The sequence below is a fragment of the Artibeus jamaicensis genome, unplaced genomic scaffold (assembly GCF_021234435.1).
Source record: "Artibeus jamaicensis isolate MK-2021 breed Jamaican fruit bat unplaced genomic scaffold, CSHL_Jam_final contig_519, whole genome shotgun sequence".
NCBI lineage: Eukaryota > Metazoa > Chordata > Mammalia > Chiroptera > Phyllostomidae > Artibeus > Artibeus jamaicensis.
In genome coordinates, this window is record NW_026521871.1 from 54,103,167 (window position 1) to 54,122,937 (window position 19,771).

A 19,771-nucleotide genomic window follows, 5' to 3' on the forward strand; every position below is an offset into this window, starting at 1 on the left:
GACATCCCCTCCCTTCTTGGTTCATTTGGAGGATGAACCAAGCAGCCTGGCCCAACCCATCGACCCAAGAGCAAAAAAGGGTCAGAGGGCCAAGGTCCATGGTGGGGAGCTCCTGCCACCTGGCGGCCAGAGAGAGAGCTGGCTGCCTAGTGTCCAGGCCTAGGTGACCTGTGGCCTGGGGCCGTGTTTGACTTGGGGCTGTTAGGAGAGCTGGGCCAACCTCTGCTCCATGCCCTACCCCATCAAGGGCAAGGCCACTTCTTGATCCCTCAGCTGACACCAGACAAGAACATAGTGCAGGTCCTCAGACACGGGCTGGTGCTCAGTTTCTCTGGAGAAGGGACTCAGTTGAGGTGGGGTGGGGAGGGGTGGGGATCATATGCAAATTCTCCCCTGGAGAATAACAGCAGGAGTGTGCACCAGTCACCCAGCACTACAAAGCCAGGTCAAGGTCTGCTCCACACATGCCAAGCACATGCTAGCCATCCTCCAACTACACAGGACAGGGCTTCTCCTGGGGCAAGGGAGGAAAGGCCCCAGTTCCAGGCCTGATTCTCCTGCTTTGTGAGGCCCCAGGAGGCGGTCGCCCTCCCACTCTGCCCAATCCCTGAGGACAGTACCCCTGTACCCACTCGACTCCCCCCATGGAGGGTGGCCCTCCCCTGCCCTGGCTGAGCCTCCGCCACCTCCCTGAGGCCCTGTCCTCCCCTCCTCTGGCCAAGGGCTCATTAACACCAGGGCAAGGCAGAGCAGGGCAGGGCCGGACACCAAGAAACCACAAACCCCGTCTCCTGGTCCCCAAACCCATCCCATCCCCAACCCTATCACACCTGAGTGGTCAAGAGCCCAGCCCTGTCACAGCCTGCAGGGACACAGCAAGGCCAGGACTCAGGAGCAGCTCTGTCATCCTCAACAACTGGCCTCCAGAGGCTGCAGGGCCCTCTCCGTTCACACATGCACACCCACTCACTTCCTGATCTTCAGGCCCTCTTCGTTGTCCGGAAGGAAGAACTCGAAGGAGGTGTACGTCCTGACCACGTTCCGGCGATACTGGCCAACGTTGAACTCTGGGGGAAAGAAAAGGCTCGGCTTTCACCCAACAGCACCCCCCCCACTTGTGAGCTGAACCTACCCCGGGCCCCGCAGCAGTCTAGCCATCTCTCATGCCCCCCCCCAGACACAGCCCCAATGCCCACTTGGAAAGCCAAGGCCAAGTCTCACCTCGCGTGGGCACGCCAATCCAGTTCAGGTAGCGGGTCAGCTTTTTAGAGATGTAGGTTTTGCCCCTGGCTGGCAGGCCCACCATGACGATGAGCGTGGGGCAGTTGGTCATGCAGACTGAAAGGCAAGGAGCAGAGGTCAGACAAGGGTCAGGACCCCTCCCGGGGGGGCCCTCGCTCCCTCTCGGCACAGGACTGGCATCGGATATGCTTTCCAAGCCTCTTCCCGTCACACAACTCCCTGAGCGCCCCCAGGTCCTGACCTCAAGCAACCACTGGCTTGCTCCTGTGGGGGTGCAAAATAAGTCACCCCAACATGTACCTCTGTGGTATGAAGATGGCTTTGAGCGAAAGGCAACTTTAGCCACAGGCCCAAGAGAATCTTCTGCCTCGGCCCCATTAACTACAGAGAAGAATTTGAACTGCAGGCCTTGCCCATAAGCTTTTATCAGAGATAACTTCTTTCAACCTATCTGCAGGGCAGGGCAAACGTCTGTTTACTAAAGGTCAGTTCTTCTTACCCTCCTGCCGTTACTGGCTGAGGCTCTCCAGGTGCAGTACCTCCTCTCTAGCTCAGGGTCTTCTCTACCCTCAATCCCCTTTCCGTGTCTGAACCTCTCACGTACATGGGGTTCTCCTATGTACGTATGCACGTATTTAATTTGGTTGTTTTCTCTTGCTAACTTGTCTCATGTCTATTTTATTTCTAGGCCAGGCAGATGAACCTTGGGGGTAGAAGAGTTTGTTCCTCCCCCCACACTCCCCAGGGCTGCCCGGGCTCCAGCAGCCACAGTCGAACCCCCCTGCTGTGCATCACCAGACACAAAGCCGGACCTGCCACGCTGCTGGGGAGTCCCATGGTGCGCAGGGCAGAGCCAGAGCCCAGGGGCTTCCCACACTGAGCCACCATCCAGGAATCCCACCGCACGGTGCCACTGCGCACTCTCCCGGGTGAGCTTCTCTTCACAGTGCAAAGCCCAACTCAGAAACTGGCCTTCCTCCTCAGCACCCCCGAGCCCACCCGGCGAACTCTGTCCTCAGTCTCAGTGATCTCACTAAGGAGTCTGCGCCCCGCGACCTGTCACTTGGAGTGAAAGCAGCCCCGCAGTGTCTGAGCTGTTCGGGATCCTTTGGTCTGGCACAGAGTCGGTGCTCAAAATTTATGGACAGGAGGGCGGAAGGAAGCATCTCAAAACCCAACAGGGTAAGGCTGCAAGGGGCTGAGACCAGAGACCCAGGCCAATGTCCACAAGGGCAGACCCAGTGAGAGCCCACCCCCCATCCCTGTACCACCAGGACCGTGTGCCAATCAGAGACACTGCCAGGCTGGAGGTGGGGAAGGGTCTGGCCATAGCCCCCCTGACTCCCTGGCCTGTTGGGACAGACACCAAAGCAGCAGAATGTGACCTGGCTCAGCTTTCAGTGTGCTCTCCACTGAGACGCCGCAGGAAGCTTCCCTTTCGTTGACCTCAGGAACTGGGCCAGGTGACACCACAGCAGACAGAGATGGACAGATGTGAGGACCTGTCAGGGCCCTTCTTTGACCCCTGCGGCTCTGCAAGTGTCCTTACCTGGTAGCCCTCCTTAGACAGACTTCCAGGCCCGACCCCCCAACCCTCCGGCTGAAGCACAGTGGCCCCAGGGCCAGCCCTGCCTGGGGGTCAAGAGTCAGAGAGACCTGGGTTCTAATCCTGACTCTGCTGGAATCTATGAGGGGCTGATAATCAATCCCTCAGGGAGGTCCAGCACTATCTCCAAGTAAAAGTGCTTCCGGCCCTGACTGGCATGGCTCAGTGGGGTGGGCATCCTCCGGCCAATAGAAGGGTCACCTGTTCGATTCCCAGTCAGGGCACATGCCTGGGTTGCAGGCCAGTCCCTAGTTAGGGCTGGTAAGAGGCGGTCGATTGATGTTTCTCTCTCACATCAATGTTTTTCTCCCTCTTTCTCCCTCCCTTCCCCTTTCTAAAATTAAATAAATAAAATCTTAAAAATAAATAAACAAACATACCCTGGCAGCACGCCAGGCTAAGGACACAGGTGTACCTCAGCACCAACTGCCGTGGGGACTTGGGTGTGGAGACACTCTTGTCCCCAGGGGGAAGTAAAGGGCCCTACTCCCCAGTGCGAGCGCCATCGCTGCTGCGAGCAAAGGTGACACAAACAGTGAGCCCCAGGGAAGGACAGGAGGGTATCCCACGGAACAGAAGGTAAGCAAGAGTGAGGGAACTTGCGAAAAAAAACCTCAGCGTTAGCTAATGCATGAGAAAAACAAGTTGGGCAAGGCCCTGTGTCCTCAAGGCCACCCACAGTGGGCCCTGTGCCATTTGCACAGTTTCTAGCTGGCCGGCAGGGGCTCTCGGGCAACTGCAGGGCAGTGTGTGGCTATGAACCAGGGCAGTGCATGGCGACTAACTGTGGGGGAGGACCTGCACCCATCCTGCTCCCCGTGACGATGCCACCTCTTCCCACGGAGCCCTGGAGGGTTCCTCTGCAGTCTCAGGACTGGGGTCCTGCATCTCCTCTTCATCTATCTTCCCAGAGACGCCTTCGCCTCCCAGCAAGGGGTCTGCTCAGCACGCCCCCTCACCCCACCCTGTGTGCACAGCCACAGTGGGCAGGCGGGGCAGCAGATCCGGGCTGGGTGCAAAACAAGAGCAATAAATCACCTATTACTTCTGTTCCTCAAGATAAGCTCCCAAATAAATGACCGAAAAGAAAAGTCAAAGTACAAGTCTCTTCACCACAGCTCTGCTTTCCAACAGCAAAACACTGGGAAAGTGCCAGAAGTTGCAAACTAAACCCCACTTGGGGGCGTGGGGGCGGTAAACAACTGCAGTGGAACACGGAGCATGCAGACCAGGAGAGCTGGGACATGCAGCTCTGGGCCCTCAAGGACCCTGACAATGAGCAGCAGGACAGCAGGACACACTTTTTAGGACATTGGGTATGTGCGGAAGGAAATCTGAAAACATGTCATTGGCTTCCCTCTCTAGTTCCTCTTCCTGTACATTTGTTCAAGACCACGGGAGCCCTGGCACACAAGAGGCCTGAAACAAGCCTCGTGCTGGACAGGGAACACTTTCTGGTGAGGCCGCCCCAGGGACAGCCACAAGTCCTTGAAGTGGGTTCCAGAACCGATTCCTGAGCTGGGCCTGCTCCACTTCCCTGGGCCAGGCGGGGGAAGGAGGAGCTCCTGCATATCACTGTCCTGTTCGGAGGGGACAGAAAGTCAACTCCCCTACTGTGCTGTACACACCTCAGTCATGTCCACACCCAGGAAGAGTCTTGCCACCTTTTGGCTAAGAAAAGCCACCAGACAGACACTGTCCTTTCTGCTGCGCTTCCTGAGTCCCCTCTTCATCCCTGCCTCACCCGCCCAGCAAAGCACCTCCAGGTGCTGAGGAGTCAGTGATGAGGGAGGTAACAGGTTCCGGACCTCAGGTGTAGCTCTGATTTTATCAAAAGGAGGAAGAATCGCTAATGAGAAGTGGGGGTGGAAGAAGCACAGGATGTCCCACAGCCACCAATCAGCCTAGGGTGCCCAGAGGACAACCTACCACACAGCACAGACCAGCCCTGAGCCCCGCACCCTCTTCTCTGCAAACACCTGAGAGTGAGTGGACTCCTCTGCACCACCCACCCTCAGGTCCACACTTGTCCTCGTGGCCCTCCTACCTGGTCATAGGTCTGCTTTGCAGAGCATAACGGCTGCAGGAATGTAGCCTCTGGACAATGGACCTGCTGCACAAACAGGCTCCATCTCCAAGTTCGTTCACTGCTGAGTAACACCCTGCTGTGAATTCTGAAACCCTAACCTGGGGCCCAAACCCCCACACAATCTGCAGGTGCCTCTTGGCCTCTTGGGTGCCACTTCCTTCTCCAGGAAGCATCTGGGGTGCTGGGCCAGCCCACAGTTCCACCCACTGCAACACAGTGTGGCAGGCACGAGCCCTTCTGCCCAAACCAGAGCCATATTTTAATCATAGACTTGGAGCTTGGAGAAATATAGACCCTGCCAAGGGACTGTGAGACCTCGGCAAGTCCCTTCCCCACCGGACTGCAGCTCCCTTCCCACCTGTAATGGGGGTTAGCTCAGAGTCGATGCTTCAGTCCCAGACTTTGAGGTGACAAGAGGTGACAGTGGTGAGATTACAAAATCTCCTACTGAGCACCCTCCTACTGAGCACCTACTCATTAAGAGGTTCATCACAACTTCATGGAGCAGGATGGTAACAGTCTCATCCCACAGGCAAGGAGCCCGAGGCCTCTAATAGAGGCTCAGCTTTCTGCCCAAGGTCACACACTGGAGCCAGGAGGCAGCTTGAGTGTTCCTCCCTCCAAAGTCCAGGTTCTTACTCCTTTCTCTGTGTGAGAACAGCAGCTAGTTCAGACAATGCAGCGCTAAAACAGAGTGGCCAGGAGCACAGAAGAGGGGCCCTCACACCTCCAGAAATGTCTTGAAGGAGGACTCAGAGCAGTGCATGGAAAGCCATGGGCCCAAGACTGAAAGCATGATCACAGGCTCCACCCCCCATCAGGACCTATATCACGGTCAAAGCCATGGCCACTGCCTGTCAGGACTCACAGTGTGGAAGGAGAGACACACACTTCTTCCCTAGGACTCACATCATGGTCAAAGCCAAGGCCCCGGGCTGGCCTCCAAGCCAGACAAACGCAGAGCACTTTCCCCTCCCTTATCAGGGCCAAGCAGCAGAGGTCAGGAGTGCAGGGAGACCCTCAGGCATACCCAGTCTCCTGTTCTCCACTCCATACGTGTACCAGGAGTTGGACTGGATGTTCTCTGAGGTCCTTGCCAACTTGCAAATTCATCACAATGTTTCATTACTCCTAAAACAAATCTTTGTTTTTCTTCATAATAAGAAGGTTGAAGACTCAGTTAAGGACATGTAGAAAGTCAAGGTAGTGGATTAAACTCCCAGGACCCCAAGAAAGGCGAGCCCCTTAACAATGTGAATTTCAGCATGGCTCCTAGATGTTTTAGCCCAAATGTTACCATTTACCCATGACCCCACTGGAATGCTTCCACACCCCTGGACACAAAGACAGGCCAGTACAGCACAGTGCCCTCGCCATCTCTATCCAGTCAAAGCTGCACATCCTTGACCTTCCTCCTAAAATTCGATTTTAGGCGAAGAGGTGGGTGGTGAAGGCCAAGAAGCAAGCCTTCTTCCCACTGCAGGGCTAGCCTACACTTGGGCCTTTGAAAGTTCTGGACTCAGAGAGGCCAAGCAATTTCTCCAGAGCCAACACAGCTCAGACTCGGTCCAATTACCAGGCCCACGCTCTCTGGCCAGCAGAGAGGACAGGGCAAGGACTCCAGGTCCTCCCCTGGCCTGAGGCAGTGGGGACACTGTGAAGTGCTAAGGGGCTGGGGCCTCTCTCATAGGTGAAGACGGCAAGACCTAGTCCCCAAGGAGCCAAGATTTCCCCACATCCCTGTTTCCGTCTCCTGCTCTGCCACACCTGTCCCCGACCCACCACCTGTTTCTGCTCCCCTCCCACCAGTCTAGGCAGCCTCACCTGTCCCCGGATCCGCACCAGTTCTCGGCCCCCTCTGCATGCGAGACCACTGCCCAGGCCGCCCTACCCACCCATCCCCGTGGAGGGCCCTCCCCGCTCCCCGGGGACCCCGCCTCACCACCGCGCTGGCAGGCGTGTAGGGCGGGCCGCCCGTTGCTGTACGGCATCCAGATCTTTTTCAGGGGGTTTTGAGTCAATTCCCTTGGGGATGCCATCCCGGAGGCGGGAGGAGTCGGGAGTGCGCGGCTTCCGAGCCCCAGAAGCCTAGCCAACTGGTGCCACTAGAGACCCCGCCCCTCGGCCCCGCCTCTCCTCCCGCCGCGTGATGTAAGGCCAGCACCCCGCAGGCCCCGCCCCAGGCCGAGCAGGCTCCACCCTAACTAAAGAGGGCCGGGCCTCCGCCGCGCATGCCCAACTCTCCGACCAGCCGGACCTCTGCGGGCCTGCCCTTCCTGCGGGAATACGGGGCGCGCATGCCCAAATCCCTACGGGCCCAAGTCCTGGGGTGGCGGTACAGGCCTGGCCTCGGGTGAACCCATCCAGCACACCAAACCCGACCGCGCTGACTTGCAGGGGTCTCTCCTAAGGCCTTGCCCGGGACAACAGCCGCCTCGCCCCCAAAGAACCTGAAATTCCTCTCCTTACCACGCGGGGCCTCAGGGACCCCAGGAGGGAGGACTTTACCTGCAGAGGGGCACAGTCTAGTGACACGCGAGGCTTGATTGGTTAGGACCAACCTAGAGGCCTCTAGGCGACTGTAATCACTGGCCTGACCTCCCAACTATCAACTCCCCTCCGCCCCAACCCTCCCATCTGCGCCAAGTCCGGGGACTCTTCCCCCAACCCACAGGAGCGATTCGCTCCACCATGCTGAAAACGTTCCTTTATCTCATGGATGGGAACCCAGGAAATATTTCAAATTTGATCGTGTTTCTCCTTTTGCCTTAGCTGCTGGGGAGCTCAGGCTAAACCCCAGGCGACCTGGAGCAAGTGAGTGGGACGCGAGTGGGAGTGGGACATAACAAAGCTCTGTGGGGACTCTGCTGAAAATGGAATGTGCAGGTCATCAATCTTACAAGATCTTGGTATAGAGTAAACGTGTCAGTGTCTAAAAAATCCACTCTAAAGCACATTCATGTTATCATTTATTACATTATTTGTCTACTGTCTCTTAAAATGCAAGTGGAGGCAAGGCAGAAAGTCTGGAGATTCAGAAACCCCTGGGCCACTCTGCTGTCTTCTCCGCTCAGCCTCTCCGAGCTTTGGACATTTTCTGCCCTGGGGCCCCTGTTGACATGGCTGAACCTGTCACACTGCCCTCCAGCGAGGCCCTCTGCCACTCCCCTTGATGGGATCACTGTACCCTACCTGGAGTTCCCTCTGACCAAACTGTGCCCGGTCAGGAGCCAGGTGCTTGGGGCGTGAGCAAGGAAGGGTCACCCCAGTACACCAAAGGTGCTGCAACCCCTCCCTCAGCCTCTTCACCACACCCCTGCCTTGGGTTAGTTCTCCAAATCACCACCCAGCCCTTCAGAGCCTGGCAAGGACCCTTAGGCTGACTCTGATACAGATGGCCTGCCCACTTCCCAGGAAATGAAGGATCAGGAGGTCCACATGCTGGAAGCCCACCTAGACCCTCCCTAAAACCAGCTCAAGCTGCCTCCCCTTGGGATGCCCTACCTCAGACAGCTTCGGCCACTTCCTCCTTCCCCTGCAGGGTCCACCCCACCTCCCTCCACCCCACACCCAACACCTCTGAGCACACCCGTGGGTGGCCTCCGATGAGCAGGAAACCCTTCATGACCACCCTTCTGCTTCCTCCTCCTCCATAGCCACTCATTCTGTTCCTGGCACAGCCAGCCCTTCTGTCTCCTGGCCACTGCCAAGGTCATCCTGGGGCCACTCTGGCCTCAGAGACCTTGTCACCGTATGCCCACACCCTGTCTATCCCCGCCCCGCCCCCCTCCCCCACACTCACTGCAAAGACCGCCTCCTCTCACACCCACAAACACCCAGCACCTCCTCAGGCCTGCCCGTGCTCCTCCCCACCTCCCTGAGGATGTTCTCAAAGGCTCGGGGTAGGAGGCAGCCAGGGCAGGGCACTTCTTCCCAGGGCCGTGTCTGGGGCGCCACCTCCACACCCAGAGAGGCTGAGTCTGGCTTCCGAGGAAGCGCAGCAGCTCTCACCTCCCACTCTTCCCCAAACAGCCTGCGCTGATTCAGATATACCCTCCCAAGTCCCGGATTCCAGAAGGAGGCCACGGGTCAGCAGCAGGAGCCTGGGCCCCTCCCCAAGGCCAGGGTCCACATCTGCTGGGAGGATACTCCCCATGTGCCCTCCCATGGCCCCCGTTTCTCAGGGAGAAGCTGAGGAAGGGGAGTCGTGTTGCAGAGCCAGCCCAGCCCCACCCCAGCAGGGTGGTCTCACTATGGCCCACACCTTGCACTGCTGCACTTCCACCTCTGGCCTGGCTCCTGCGTGCTCTCTCCATTGAAATGCTCCTCTGGCTTTCTCATCCTCAGCGTCAGTAGGTGCCCTCAAGGCTTTTGTCTCCTCGGGGCCACCCCAAAGTGAGCCAGCAGTCCGTGGAAAGTGTGCCAGGGTGTCAGTATGCACTCGTGTGTGTGCACATGTCTTACTCAGTCTCCCCACCGTGAACCCACCTCGCCTGGCCCTGGCTAGCTCAAGCTGTGGTGCCCTCTGCACTGACCAACGGACCTGCTTTCGTGTCCCAGGCCACAAGCTGTGGGGTGGCTGGAGTACTCAACCCTCGATTCTCAGTGCTCAAACTCTGCTGTCCTGTATCTGTGGGCCAGCCCTGACCAGCCACCAAGCCACCCTTTGCAGCACGAGGCCCCAGGGACCTCAGTGAACACTACACAGACCCACACATTGAAGTAAGCGTGTGCACATGCTGACAGGCCCTGTGCCTGGGGCCTGCTGCTCTCTGCTGCCTTCCTTCCCCTTTATTCCCTTCCTCCTGTCCCCTCTGCTGCCACTGGCTGGCTGGTTCAGGGAGTTCTCAGGAGTTCCAGCTTCCTCTGGCCATGTCTGGCCAAAGATCATTCCCTGTGTCTCCCTGTGCCCAGAGCTCACGGGAGGTGTGAGGTTCCAATTTGGAGGCATGGAGCCACGTGACCAAGTGGCCCGGGAACCCTTATCTGCACTTGCTGCTTCCAGCCTGGCACAGGGTGCACAGTGGTGCTCAAAGTGACTCAGGACCAGCCAGGGAACACAGAAAGGGCTCCAAGAGGCTCATGACCCCCTAGGGCACAGGGCACACAGTAGGTGCTTAGTGCAGCTCAGGATGGGCACAAGGCCCACAGTAGGTGCCGTAGAAATGCTGCTTTAAGCGCTAAAGCGGAGTCATGCAAAAAACTTGCTGGATGAGCCTCTGAACCTCCCCAAACTGGTGTGACCCCTGACTAGGAACCCGGAGGCCAGCGAAGGGCCCCGAGGGAGGGCCTTGAGCACTCCAGCTGGCTGTCCCTCCCCTCGGACTGGAGGAAGGAACTATTTATAGCTCCTCCTTGGCCCAGCTCCCTCTCTCCCGCTAGACTTCAGCATGACCCCTCTTCCATACCACTGACAGGCTGATACCCCTCAGAGCACCTCTCTACCTGCAGAGACCCCCAACAACCTTGCACCCCATCCAGCACCACCCCACTGCCCCCAGGTCATTTCCCAATTCCCCACCCTCTCCACACCACCTTGCACCTACCCTGCCTGCTGCTCCTTGACCCGGGGTCCGTCAGGAGGCTGCCTCCTTCTGTGCCTCTGTCCATCCTGCAACCCAACTGGCCCGGGTACCGCCCCCTGCAGCTGGTGGAGTCCCGCAACCCCGCCCTCTGGCTCTGGAGAGAAGAGCCTGACCCGTGGCCCCGCCTCCCCAGCCCCGCCTTGGGCCCGCCCCCCACCGCTGCTTTCTACTGAGATCCACCTCAGTGCCCCCACTCCAGGCAGCCACCCTCCAGCCAGTACTGCCTCTTTCCCAGCAGAGCTGTCCGTACCGCCCAATTCTGCCCTCACCTCCAGCTGGGGTTGTGTACACCGCCTAGAGTGCCTGCCCCACCCTCAGGCAAACCTGTCTGCACTATCCGGAAGGTCAGTCCCTCTCAGGACCCGCACCAGAGCCCCTCGCATGAGATAAGGCAAAGCCTACTCTTCCACACCAGGGGAGCAGGTGTGGGGAGCAGGGAGTGGGCAGAGGGGCAGCACAGCCAGCAGTGCCGCCGCCTCCGCGTGTCTGTCTCTGCCTGGGTGCACATGGCTGTGCAACTCTCAGCCATTCCAGTCTCCAACACTACATTTATTGAGCTCCACCTGCATGCCAGAATCTTGATGTGCTCTTGTCACTCGGTGCTCACAAGAAGCCAGGTGGTGTCACCTGTTGTACAGATGAGGAAACAGGCTCGGAAAGGTGATCTGTTGCTCAGGACAGCTTGCTCAGGGAGGGGCAGAGCTGGGCCCGAGCGCCAGCATCCTGAGCCTGTGCTCCCTGAGCCCTGTGCATCCAAGGGTGGAGGCTGGGTGTGCCGGGCTGCAGCCGGGACCATGCCTGGCTGTGTGTTCTGCACACTTCATGCAGGTCTGGGTGACAAGCACCTGTTCCTCCAAGCCCTGTCACATGCCCTCACCTGTCACGCACACTTGAAGCTGTCAGATGTCAGAGATGTGGCCACACATACACACACTCCCCATCCCCAGAGGCAAGGTGGCCAAAGCCACAGACTTCCCACTACAGCCACCTGCGCCTGGAGATGCCCCCAACAGCCTGTCCACCCAGGGTGGGTGCTGCCTTGGGAGCACAAACATGCACTTGACCATCAGCCACCACTTCCGTGTGGTGGCCTGTGGGGACAGGACTGACCGCCAGTCTCGGGTGGGCTTGGTCTCAGAGGCAGTGGCGGGCTCCTGCGTGGAGGTCCCTGAGAGCGGGTGAGAGTGGCCACGCAGGGCGGGGTCCAGACGCTCTGTGGTTGTGGGGCCCCCACACACGGCAAGCCTGCACAGGCAGCGGCCTTCCATGCTAGCGATCAGACATGCTGTACATCTGTGGTGCTCCCAGGTGCGGCACGACTCCACTTGGCAGTCACCCGACACGGCCGTCCAGACGCGCTGCGGCACTCAGGTGTGACGAGGCAGTGACGGCACATGGCGGCGTCCAGATGCACTGTGCCCAGAGCAGTAGGTCCAGCTCTGCCACTGCCCTCCAAGCGGCCCCTGCCCTCAGGCTCAGCGGCGGCCGACATGGGCCAGGATGCGTGCATTGGCGGCTGCCTGCTCCCTCGAAGCTCTGGCCCGGGCCTGCTCCAGTAGGATCTGCTGGAGGCCAAGGGGCACGTCCAGCGAGAGGGTGATGCGGGGGCCAGGGCGGGGGCCAGGGCTGGGGTGGCTCCGAGGGGTGGAGGGGCCCATGGTGCCGGCTGAGGGGCTCTTTGCGGCAACAGGGCAGGGAGTGGCCCGAGGAAAGTCCTGAGCGTGGAGCTGGAAGACTGGGAGTGGGGTCGCAGGGGCAAGCGGGGCCCTGCCCAGCGTCAGGACCGTCAGCACCAGAAGAGCCCACTCGGTCATCGCGTGGTCAGGCTGTGAGGAGAGAACAGGCTCAGGGCAGAGGCTGGGGTCAGCTGTGGCTCAGGGACGGGGACAGGGACGGAGGGGCAAGGAGAGAACCAGAGTGACACAGAGAAGGGGCCCGAGAGGCAGAAGGGTGACAATGAGGGAGGCAGAGATGAGTGAAGGGGGAGGGGGTCAGAGACAGTAAGAGTGTGTGTGTGTGTGTGTGTGTGTGTGTGTGTAGAGATTATATTTATATTTATACTTGAATTTCTATTCATACAGAGGGAGAGAAGGCGAGAACGAGGGAGGTGGGTGAGAGGGAGCCTGGAGGAGAGAGGAAGAACCCAGGCCAGGCACAGACACTGCGGTGGGATAAGGATTCGGAAACAGAGAGACACGGAGGGACGAAGGACAGCCTGAGGTCAAGGCAAGAGTCCAGGACAAAGGGGCGGCGATGGGGGTCCTTGAGCAGGAGAAGCAGCCAGGGCCCCTGGAGCACCCTCAGGCCCAGAGACCTCCACTCACCCGAGGCCCTGCCCACCCCGCCCAGACCCCAGTCCTACCAAAGCAGCAGCCTCCTCTGGGGTGAGTCAGGGCCACCGTGGCTGCCCAGGGCTGGGGCCAGGCGCCTGTGCTGCGACCTCACCCTCTGCCCCCGTAAGAGCCCCTTTTATCTCTCTCAGCCCCTTGCGGGGGGGGGGGGGGGGGCGGGGCAGGTCTCCTGGCATGAGGCAGCCCCCTACCCATGATTCATCCCCTCCTGGGGGGCAGTGAGGACATACCCTCAGCCCCCTCCCTGTGTACTCCTTTCTGGGGACAAGCGGGGGTCTGAGGGTCATAAGACAGCAGGACCCCACACCCATGCAGGACAGCACTGACCTCCCAGGGAAACCGGCCCCCTGACACCCCACCTCCCCAAGCAGCCACAACAAGGGTCTTTCGAAACAGCAGCTTTAATGCCCCCCAGAATCAGCACCATGTTGTCATCACAGGCTTGGGTCAAGGGGCGGGTCAGATGTAGTCACATCCGTTCCCTGCCCACACCCACCCCCATGCTGAGTCATCTGCCAAGGGAGGCAGGAGCCACAATGGGGGTTTGTCCACAGGGGGGAAGGCGAGACCCACAGGAACAAGTCACTGAAATGACGGACAGACTCATGCACACTCATGGGCACAGGAGCCTCTAGCACCAAGGAAAGGAACGGAATGTCCTGCTGAGATGCCATCTCCTCCAGAGATCATTGAACTTCAGCTCATCCCCTGGGCCTCAGCTCTGAAGAGCACCTGGCGGGGCAGGTTGGGAGGTGTGTCAGCTGCCTGACCTTCCCCAGCACATGGGTCACAGGGCGGGACAGTGGGGGAAGGGCTCCTTATCTGGTCTTTCAAGGAGAGAGAACAGAGGGGACCATAGTGGAGACTCCACAGGTGGGTTCTCTCTTTAGCTCTTTGGTCTTGGCGTCTGTCCCAGGTCCCCCAGTCCAAGGGGCCTTCTGACCGGGGACCCTGACCCAGGAGCTGATCCCGGCAGGCTCAACACCCGGGCCCCTGCTGGGGCACAGGGCAGGCCCGTACCTCCGCCCTGGCTCTGGGCACCGTGCGGCGGGCAGCGGCGCTCGCAGGCCTCGCGGGTCCCGAAACGGTTGGCATTCCCTCCGCAGCCACCGTAGACGAAGGGGTGACAGCCCTCTGTACCTCCAGCCACAGCACGATGGTACCAGCGCAGGGTGTAGGCAGTACAGGAGCCCTCGTCCAGTGGAAGCAAGCAGGGGTCTGGGGTCCAGGGGGGGCAGGAGGTCAGCAGAGATGGTGGCAGTCAGAGAGGGCCTGGGGTTGGCAAGGGGTCCGCAGAGACCAGCTCTGCCTGCCCTCCCCAAGCCCCTCTGAACCCAGCCAACATCCTCACCATCGCTGTCCCAAGGGGCCTCAGGGTCCTGGGAGTCCTCCACCGAGTACTCAGAGTATTCATACTCGTCGTCCTCAGGGGGCACTTGGTCTGCCACAGGGCATGGGGCGGGTGCTGTGAGGGGGCTGCTGCTGGGCCAGGTTCCTGGTGCCCAGCTCCAGCCCACGGTCTCTGGCGTGTGTGCACACATGTGCCCTGCGTGCAGGAGCACTCCGCCCACATGCCCCATGGGTCCAGCTATCCTCACCTTCCTCCTCGGCATGAGAGACCCGGAGCACGGGCACAGGGCGGCGCTGGTGCTGGGCAGTGTCTGCAGCATAGCTGGGGAGGGGGTCTGGAGCAAGAAGCAGGGGCACAGGGCCCTGGGGTCGGCATGGCGGCCACCCCAGCCCAGTCCCTGCAGAGAGGGCCAGGTGATGGGCACCGCAGGGCCTGGGGTGAGGGCATTTCCCAGAACAGAAAATACCAGAAAACCACTCACGTGATCCAGATGCGATAAACTGTCCCTGGCAGGCTGGAAGGGGCAGAAGGGCAGGGACAATAACAGAGGAAGCAAGAGACAAAGGTAGAACGAGGCAGGGCGAGAGAGACACACACGGGGGTAGAGATACACAGGGCGGGACGGGGAGACCAACAGGGGAGGCAGAGGAAGGGAAGCAGAGACAGAGAAAGGGAGCGAGAAAGAGGAAGAAACGCAGGGTAGAAACAGAAAGGACGAGAGAGAAGTTGGGACAGGTCAGCAAAGGGCAAGAGAGAAGGAGACAGTGACAGAAACAAGCGCGTGAGACAACATGAAAGCAGGTGCAGAGAGAGGACGGGAGGGGACAGACCTTCACTGTTTGATGCCCCATGTCAGGCCCGGAGGGACAGCCCTGCCCCCACCTCCATCCCCTCCACACGTGCTGTGCTGGGCATCCTGACTCCCTGCGTGTCCACGCACTTCCGCTTGCCTCTCCGCTGGGGAAGCCCTATCCTGAAGCACGTGTGTCCTCCTGTGTGTCCACCCCTGTCCACCATCGCCTTGACTCCTTGCCACTGTAAGCCCCGGGGACCCTGCCTGGCCCTGTCCTAGGGCTCTGAGACAGCACGGGGCCTCGCTCACCGCAGTGCTGACTCATCTCCTGACGCACGAAGCCCCGAATGTCATCCTCCTGGGAGCACCAGACCACAAGGATCACGAAGAGCCCCCGGACCCCGGGGTGGACAAAGGGCACATGAGGCAGGGATGATGGAGGGACAGCATCAGGTCAGGGGGTCAGGGCACTGGGGCAGGAGGCGGGGCCCTCCCTCCCAGCGCACACTCACCGTCAGCGCGGCTTCTCCCTTCTCACCCCGGGGGCCAGCAGGCCCTGGCCGCCCCTGCGTGCAATGGGGGACGGGGCTGTGACCTCTGACCTCAGGAACACCAGAGGTCACCCCAATCTCTGACCGCAAGCCCAGGAATCCCCACTCACCTGTTCCCCTCTCTCTCCAGGGGTCCCGGGGGCACCAGGGGCTCCCACCACACTCTCTCCAGGGGGACCTCGCTCACCCTGTCAGGCGCAAGGACCAGGGTCAGGGGTACGGGGGTCAGACACAGGGCAAGTTAAGGATCGTAGGTGTGGAAGTTGGGGCAGGGATATTGGGAGATGGGGAACAGGATCAGAGGTCAGAGAAGCTGGGAGAGTCAGGGAGGTTCAGGGGTCAGGAGTCAGAGTCAGGGCCTCTCACCTTCTGGCCCTGAAGTCCTTCAGATCCTTTGGGACCAACACTGCCAGGTGGCCCAGGGGGACCACTAGCACCATCATTGCCCCTGGGACCTGGGAGGCCCCCGATCCCTGGGGGCCCCTGGGGAGAAACAGGTCAGGGGCAGTGATCAGAGCCCCCAAAGATGGAGCCACTTCCAGAGAGCACAGCAGTCTCCTCAGTTCACCATGACCTTGGCCTCAACTCACCCGCTCTCCTTTCTCGCCCTGGTCACCCTTGTGTCCTGACTGTCCATCAAAGCCTCGGTCGCCCTGGGAACAGAAAGGACTATGGGAGACCCTCTGCCCTGGCCTCCCTCAGCTCAGCCACCGTGAGCCTGGGCACAGTGGCCACAGCCTTCCACAACCCCTGCCAGCCTGGGATGCTCTACCCGCTGCGACACCCAGGACCCCAACCCCACTGCAGTGACCCCCGACTCCACCAATTTTCCTACACTGACCCGCTACCCTCCTCCCCCACCCACCATTGACCTCCCATCCCTCCACCCTAAAGCCCACTGTGACCCTGACCCACCCTGAAACCTCAAGACCAGCCCCCGCCCCCACTGTGTCCCAACCTCCACAGTTTCCTTCACCTGAACTCTCATAACACTACCATGACCTTCCTTGCCCATCCTGACTCCCCTACTGTCCACTACTGGGAGATGCCGTACCTTGGGACCGATGAGGCCCTCCTTGCCCGGGGCCCCTGCCTGGCCTGGCGTGCCGGGCTCCCCCTGGAGAAGAGAAGGCGTGTGCTAGGGCTTGGCCCGCCGTCCTCCCCCAGTTCTGGGTGTGCCCGCACTCACCGTATCTCCCTTGCGTCCTGCCAGCCCAGGGCGGCCTGGGGAGCCAGCTTCTCCCTGCGGGCATCGGAGGGGGGGGGTCAGCCTGAGGCCTTGTGCCCTGCGGCCCCCCCACATCGTCTCACCCCTGTACCTTATCTCCCTTCTCTCCGTCCATGCCACAGGCTCCCTTGACCCCCCGTTCGCCCTGAGGAAAAAAGCAGTGGACAGTGACTTCTAGACACTTCACTCTGTAACCCCTCGGCCCCAAACCACTCTCCAAACTGGTCTCAGACATGCCAGCCTCTCCCCTTTCAACCTCGGGCCTAACATCACCACTTTCAACTCTGGGTACCCAGCATCTGACCCTGGATACTGACCTCTGACCCCAGACACCTCACCCTCCAACAACAGGCCTCCTGACCAGGAGCAAGAAACCCAGTCCCCTTCCCACCTTGAGGCCCCGAGGGCCCATAAAGCCCATCTCTCCTTTGTCTCCTCGGATGCCAGGGGCTCCGTCCTTTCCCGGGGGTCCCTGGGGGAGAGAGGTCAACATGAAGTCAAGGAGCCAGTGAGGGGTCACGGGAATTGGTCTGGATGTAATGGGTGGGGCAGGATTTTCCATGGGAACAAGGGTCACCACAGGCAGGGTGTCGCCATGGGGTAGAACCATCACAGGGGTCACTGTGAAGGTGGGGGACACTGGGCCATCTGACAACACCATGAGAATATGGGGTCACCACAAGGGGAACGGGGCCTGTGGGACCGGGCATCTCACCGGGTCACCAGGAATCCCTGCATCACCAGGCTGCCCCTGTGGAAAATAGAGGGGCAAGACTTTAGTGTGACTGTCTCAGTGTGACTGACCCCTGCCGGCCTATCTGCTCCATGTGCAGCGGCCTGGTGGCTCTGGGTCCCGCCCAGACCCTGTGTGAACACACATGTGGCCGACACAGCGGACACACATGTGACGTGTGGCTTTGGCTCTGTGCCTGGGGCAGCGCTTGCCTTAGGTCCGGTGAGTCCACGGGTGCCCAGCGATCCAGCCGCACCCTTGTCACCAGGCTCTCCCTTGCTGCCCTGAAGGAGTGACCAGGAGAGGCAGTGCTCAGCCGAGCTAGAGGTTTGGAACCTTCCATCTGGGCCAGAGCTCCCCAGTGCCGCGGCCGCCCACTGCACCTGCGGCCCCAGCCCTTCCCGCCCGTGCCGTGGCAGGGTGGGCTGGGGGTCTGGGCCCATGGACCGCGTGACATGGGCCACAGACCCCAGGTAACCCAGGCTCCTGCCCCTCCCTCTTACCCCTGAGCCCCTAAATTTACCTGGAGGGCCCCTAATCCCCAAGGTAAATGGGGGCTCTTGTGCCCAGAGCTCCCCTCATGACCTTGGCTGAGGCCCCTGAGCCCTCTGTAGGCCCCTCTTGCTCAGCGGCTCCACAGGCCCACACAAGACCCCTCTCCTCTGATTCCCAGAAGGTCAGTGCCCACTGACCCCTCCCCACTTATCCTCACAGCCCACAGGACTCACACGGAGTGCCCCCCACTTCCCTGTACCTTTTCTCCAGGGCTCCCAAAGTCTCCCCGAGGTCCTTTCTCGCCATCTGCACCTCGCAGCCCTCGTTCACCCTAGGTCAGAGGTCAGGGGTCAGGGTCAGGAGCCGGAGGCCCCTCACCCTCTGAGGGTTTGGACTCTCAGATCTCCTGGCCCTGCCCCCATAGGAATTCCACCCTCGCCCGAGGGAGACCCAGTCAGCACAAGAGCAGACCCGCTCACCGTGTCCCCCTTGGCACCCCGTGGCCCCGGAGGCCCCATAACTACGGCCGAGTCACCCTGAGTGGATGGGGAAAAGTCAGAGGAGTCAGGAGCACCCTTAGTCCCTTGCCCCCCCCTTCCTCCATGTCCACACTCACCTTGTCACCCTTCAGCCCTGCCATTCCAGGGTCACCCTATTGGATGGAAGAGTGTGAGTCTCACCGGAAGGGGCGAGTCCCCAAGTCCTGAATTACAAGACTATCCCCAACCCCCACTCACTGCGGGGGCCATTTCTCCATGTCCTTACCTTCTCCCCACGCTCCCCCCGGCTGCCCGGGGGGCCCTGTGTAAGAGAAGAAGACTGTGAGCTAAGGGGCTTTGGGGAGACAGGTCAGGGGGTGGGGGAGGACTGGGCAGCCCAGGGGAGCAGAGGAGACAAAGGACCAGAGAGCAGTCAGGGAGAACCGGAGGGCCGTGGGGGGGCTGCAGGGTGTCCCAAGGGTACAGGCCAATAATAAAGTCACACCACTGGTGCTTTCCCCAAGGGGACCCACCACAAGTCCTCGGGGTCCCTCCTGGCCAGGGTGGCCATCTTCACCCTGGATGGCGATGTCAAATTCACTGAATCAGAAGTCGGGTTTAACGGGGAGCTCGGCAATAAAGGGAGTCCCAGTGTGGCTCCCTGCAGCGGGCCAGGGCTGCGGGGCAGGACATACGTACCCGGACACCTGGCTCCCCACGCTCTCCACGGGCCCCGGGCAGCCCTACTCCAGGGTCTCCCTGGAGATCGACAGGACACCAGGGATAAGTGTGGGCAATCAGTGGGCGACAGGGTTGTGGCAGGTCAGTAGAGTTGGATGGGGTGATGGGGGCCAGTGGGGGTTGGAGGGGTGACGGGGGTCAGTGGAGGTCGGAGAGGGTAACAGGTCAGTGGAGGTCGGAGAGGGTAACAGGTCAGTAGCGGTTGAAGGAAGTGACAGGGTACAGGAGAAAGCCAGCAGGACTGTGCGATCTACCCTGTCTCCTTTGAGTCCAGCGGCCCCGGGTGCTCCCTGTGGGCAGAAATGAGGTGAGGTGAGGGTCCTGCGCCCCTCAAAGGCACACACGTACCCGTCCGAGCAGTGTGGCATGGCCCCCACCTAGGTTCTCGCGTGGATAGACTTCAACGCAGGAATCAGACACACGGGGAGTTGGGGCACTCCTACTCACCGCTGACCCTGGTGGTCCAGGTGGCCCCAAGGGACCTGGGGGTCCCTCTCGCCCTGGGGGGCCTGCCAGACCCTACCAGA

The 19,771-nt window shown here is 60.3% G+C and overlaps 3 protein-coding genes across 8 annotated transcripts in view; all 3 read right to left on the reverse strand.

Moving 5' to 3' along the window:
* Positions 1–10,564, reverse strand: part of PFKFB4 (6-phosphofructo-2-kinase/fructose-2,6-biphosphatase 4) — a 28,017-nt gene extending 17,453 nt beyond the window's left edge. For 2 of the 6 annotated variants that reach the window (XR_005080032.2, XM_037128430.2), the window contains exons 1-3: positions 6,880–7,043; positions 1,222–1,338; positions 971–1,067 (exon numbers count right to left, since the gene is read on the reverse strand). Coding sequence is in view for 4 of the 6 variants with exons in the window: in XM_037128430.2 (XP_036984325.1) it covers positions 971–1,067; positions 1,222–1,338; positions 6,880–6,976 (311 nt within the window). In the remaining 2 variants the exon portion in view is untranslated. Of the gene's footprint in view, positions 1–970; positions 1,068–1,221; positions 1,339–4,895; positions 5,071–5,967; positions 6,060–6,879; positions 7,044–10,483 lie in introns of those variants that run through there. The other 4 variants (XM_037128431.2, XM_037128433.2, XM_037128432.2 and 1 more) reach the window with 4 other exon arrangements.
* Positions 10,565–11,945: 1,381 nt separating this feature from the next.
* On the reverse strand, positions 11,946–12,336 carry UCN2 (urocortin 2). The gene has a single exon (XM_037128452.2). It carries the CDS (start codon positions 12,334–12,336, stop codon positions 11,998–12,000), a length of 339 nt encoding a protein of 112 aa, XP_036984347.2. The 3' UTR covers positions 11,946–11,997.
* A 922-nt stretch (positions 12,337–13,258) lies between these two features.
* The window catches only part of COL7A1 (collagen type VII alpha 1 chain), a 29,992-nt gene continuing 23,479 nt past the window's right edge, over positions 13,259–19,771 (reverse strand). Inside the window, exons 95-118 of the mRNA XM_037128578.2 lie at positions 19,692–19,763; positions 19,499–19,534; positions 19,203–19,262; positions 19,037–19,081; positions 18,790–18,825; positions 18,641–18,676; positions 18,504–18,560; positions 18,284–18,355; positions 17,742–17,813; positions 17,512–17,547; positions 17,188–17,268; positions 16,888–16,941; positions 16,758–16,811; positions 16,623–16,685; positions 16,159–16,221; positions 15,935–16,051; positions 15,679–15,756; positions 15,530–15,583; positions 15,327–15,375; positions 14,706–14,738; positions 14,472–14,558; positions 14,225–14,314; positions 13,894–14,091; positions 13,259–13,605 (exon numbers count right to left, since the gene is read on the reverse strand). Of these exons, the coding sequence (XP_036984473.2) occupies positions 13,589–13,605; positions 13,894–14,091; positions 14,225–14,314; positions 14,472–14,558; positions 14,706–14,738; positions 15,327–15,375; positions 15,530–15,583; positions 15,679–15,756; positions 15,935–16,051; positions 16,159–16,221; positions 16,623–16,685; positions 16,758–16,811; positions 16,888–16,941; positions 17,188–17,268; positions 17,512–17,547; positions 17,742–17,813; positions 18,284–18,355; positions 18,504–18,560; positions 18,641–18,676; positions 18,790–18,825; positions 19,037–19,081; positions 19,203–19,262; positions 19,499–19,534; positions 19,692–19,763 (1,560 nt within the window). The 3' untranslated portion in view covers positions 13,259–13,588. The remainder of the gene's footprint in view (positions 13,606–13,893; positions 14,092–14,224; positions 14,315–14,471; positions 14,559–14,705; positions 14,739–15,326; positions 15,376–15,529; positions 15,584–15,678; positions 15,757–15,934; positions 16,052–16,158; positions 16,222–16,622; positions 16,686–16,757; positions 16,812–16,887; positions 16,942–17,187; positions 17,269–17,511; positions 17,548–17,741; positions 17,814–18,283; positions 18,356–18,503; positions 18,561–18,640; positions 18,677–18,789; positions 18,826–19,036; positions 19,082–19,202; positions 19,263–19,498; positions 19,535–19,691; positions 19,764–19,771) is intronic.